The sequence below is a fragment of the Myotis davidii genome, unplaced genomic scaffold (assembly GCF_000327345.1).
Source record: "Myotis davidii unplaced genomic scaffold, ASM32734v1 scaffold456, whole genome shotgun sequence".
Taxonomy (NCBI): Eukaryota; Metazoa; Chordata; class Mammalia; order Chiroptera; family Vespertilionidae; genus Myotis; species Myotis davidii.
This window is the reverse complement of record NW_006287375.1, coordinates 1,356,791-1,357,608: the sequence shown is the minus strand read 5'-3', so window position 1 is coordinate 1,357,608 and position 818 is coordinate 1,356,791. Positions and strand designations below refer to the sequence as shown.

Here is an 818-nt window from a genome sequence, read left to right as displayed (position 1 = left end):
ATGTGTAGATAATGTACTACCATCCAGTGTGCTGCTATTTTAATCAGCTCATTTGGATGGTGGAGAGGAGGCTGGGAAGGAGTTTTGAACATATATGTAAATAAAAATAAATATTACTAATTTTTCCAAGACAAAAAATTAGATTTAATTCATTTTTATCTCACTATATTCTCAATTTACTGTAATGGCACAGGGGACATGCACTTTAGATCAGTGGAAAACAGGGATATGCTCTTATGTGGTACAGAGCAACCTGAATGATAATAGTGTCCAGCTTCTAACAGGAAAAGACACTTTCAAGAAGGCAATTCTAAGGAATAGCTCTTGCTTAAAGAATGCACAATGTGAAAGCCAGAAAAGAAACCATGAACATACCCTAGAACCACTCCCAGCTCCTTGACATGAACACGCATCTGGCCCCTCAGGTATTCAGACAGCATTTTGCTTTTGAAGTACAGCTCCTGTAACCGGTCTTCAAGATGCATTACACACTGCAGTTAGGGGAAACCAAGAACCAGGTCAGAAAATGGTGTCCAATTCTAAATGATGGCAATTTTGAAAGCATCATATTTTTGACAATTCTATTTAGTTACTCCAACATAAACTACAATTTGGAGCACAGTTTTTAAAAAAACTGAATTTATTGGGGTTACAACAGTTTGCAAAGCATGCAAGTTTCAAGTGTACAACTCAATAAGACATCATCTGCACACTGCATTGTGCACCCATCGCCCCAAGCAAAGTCTCTTTCCATCCCCATTTCCGCCCTCCTTTGCCCATCTCCCTCCCCGCCCCGCCCCACCCCATCTCTCTTTCCC

At 40.2% G+C, this 818-nt stretch overlaps 1 protein-coding gene across 1 annotated transcript in view; it reads right to left on the bottom strand.

The window, feature by feature from the left end:
- The window catches only part of FNIP1 (folliculin interacting protein 1), a 71,267-nt gene that overhangs the window by 5,306 nt on the left and 65,143 nt on the right, over nucleotides 1-818 (bottom strand). Inside the window, exon 17 of the mRNA XM_015560928.1 lies at nucleotides 376-491. Coding sequence (XP_015416414.1) covers nucleotides 376-491 — 116 coding nt within the window. The remainder of the gene's footprint in view (nucleotides 1-375; nucleotides 492-818) is intronic.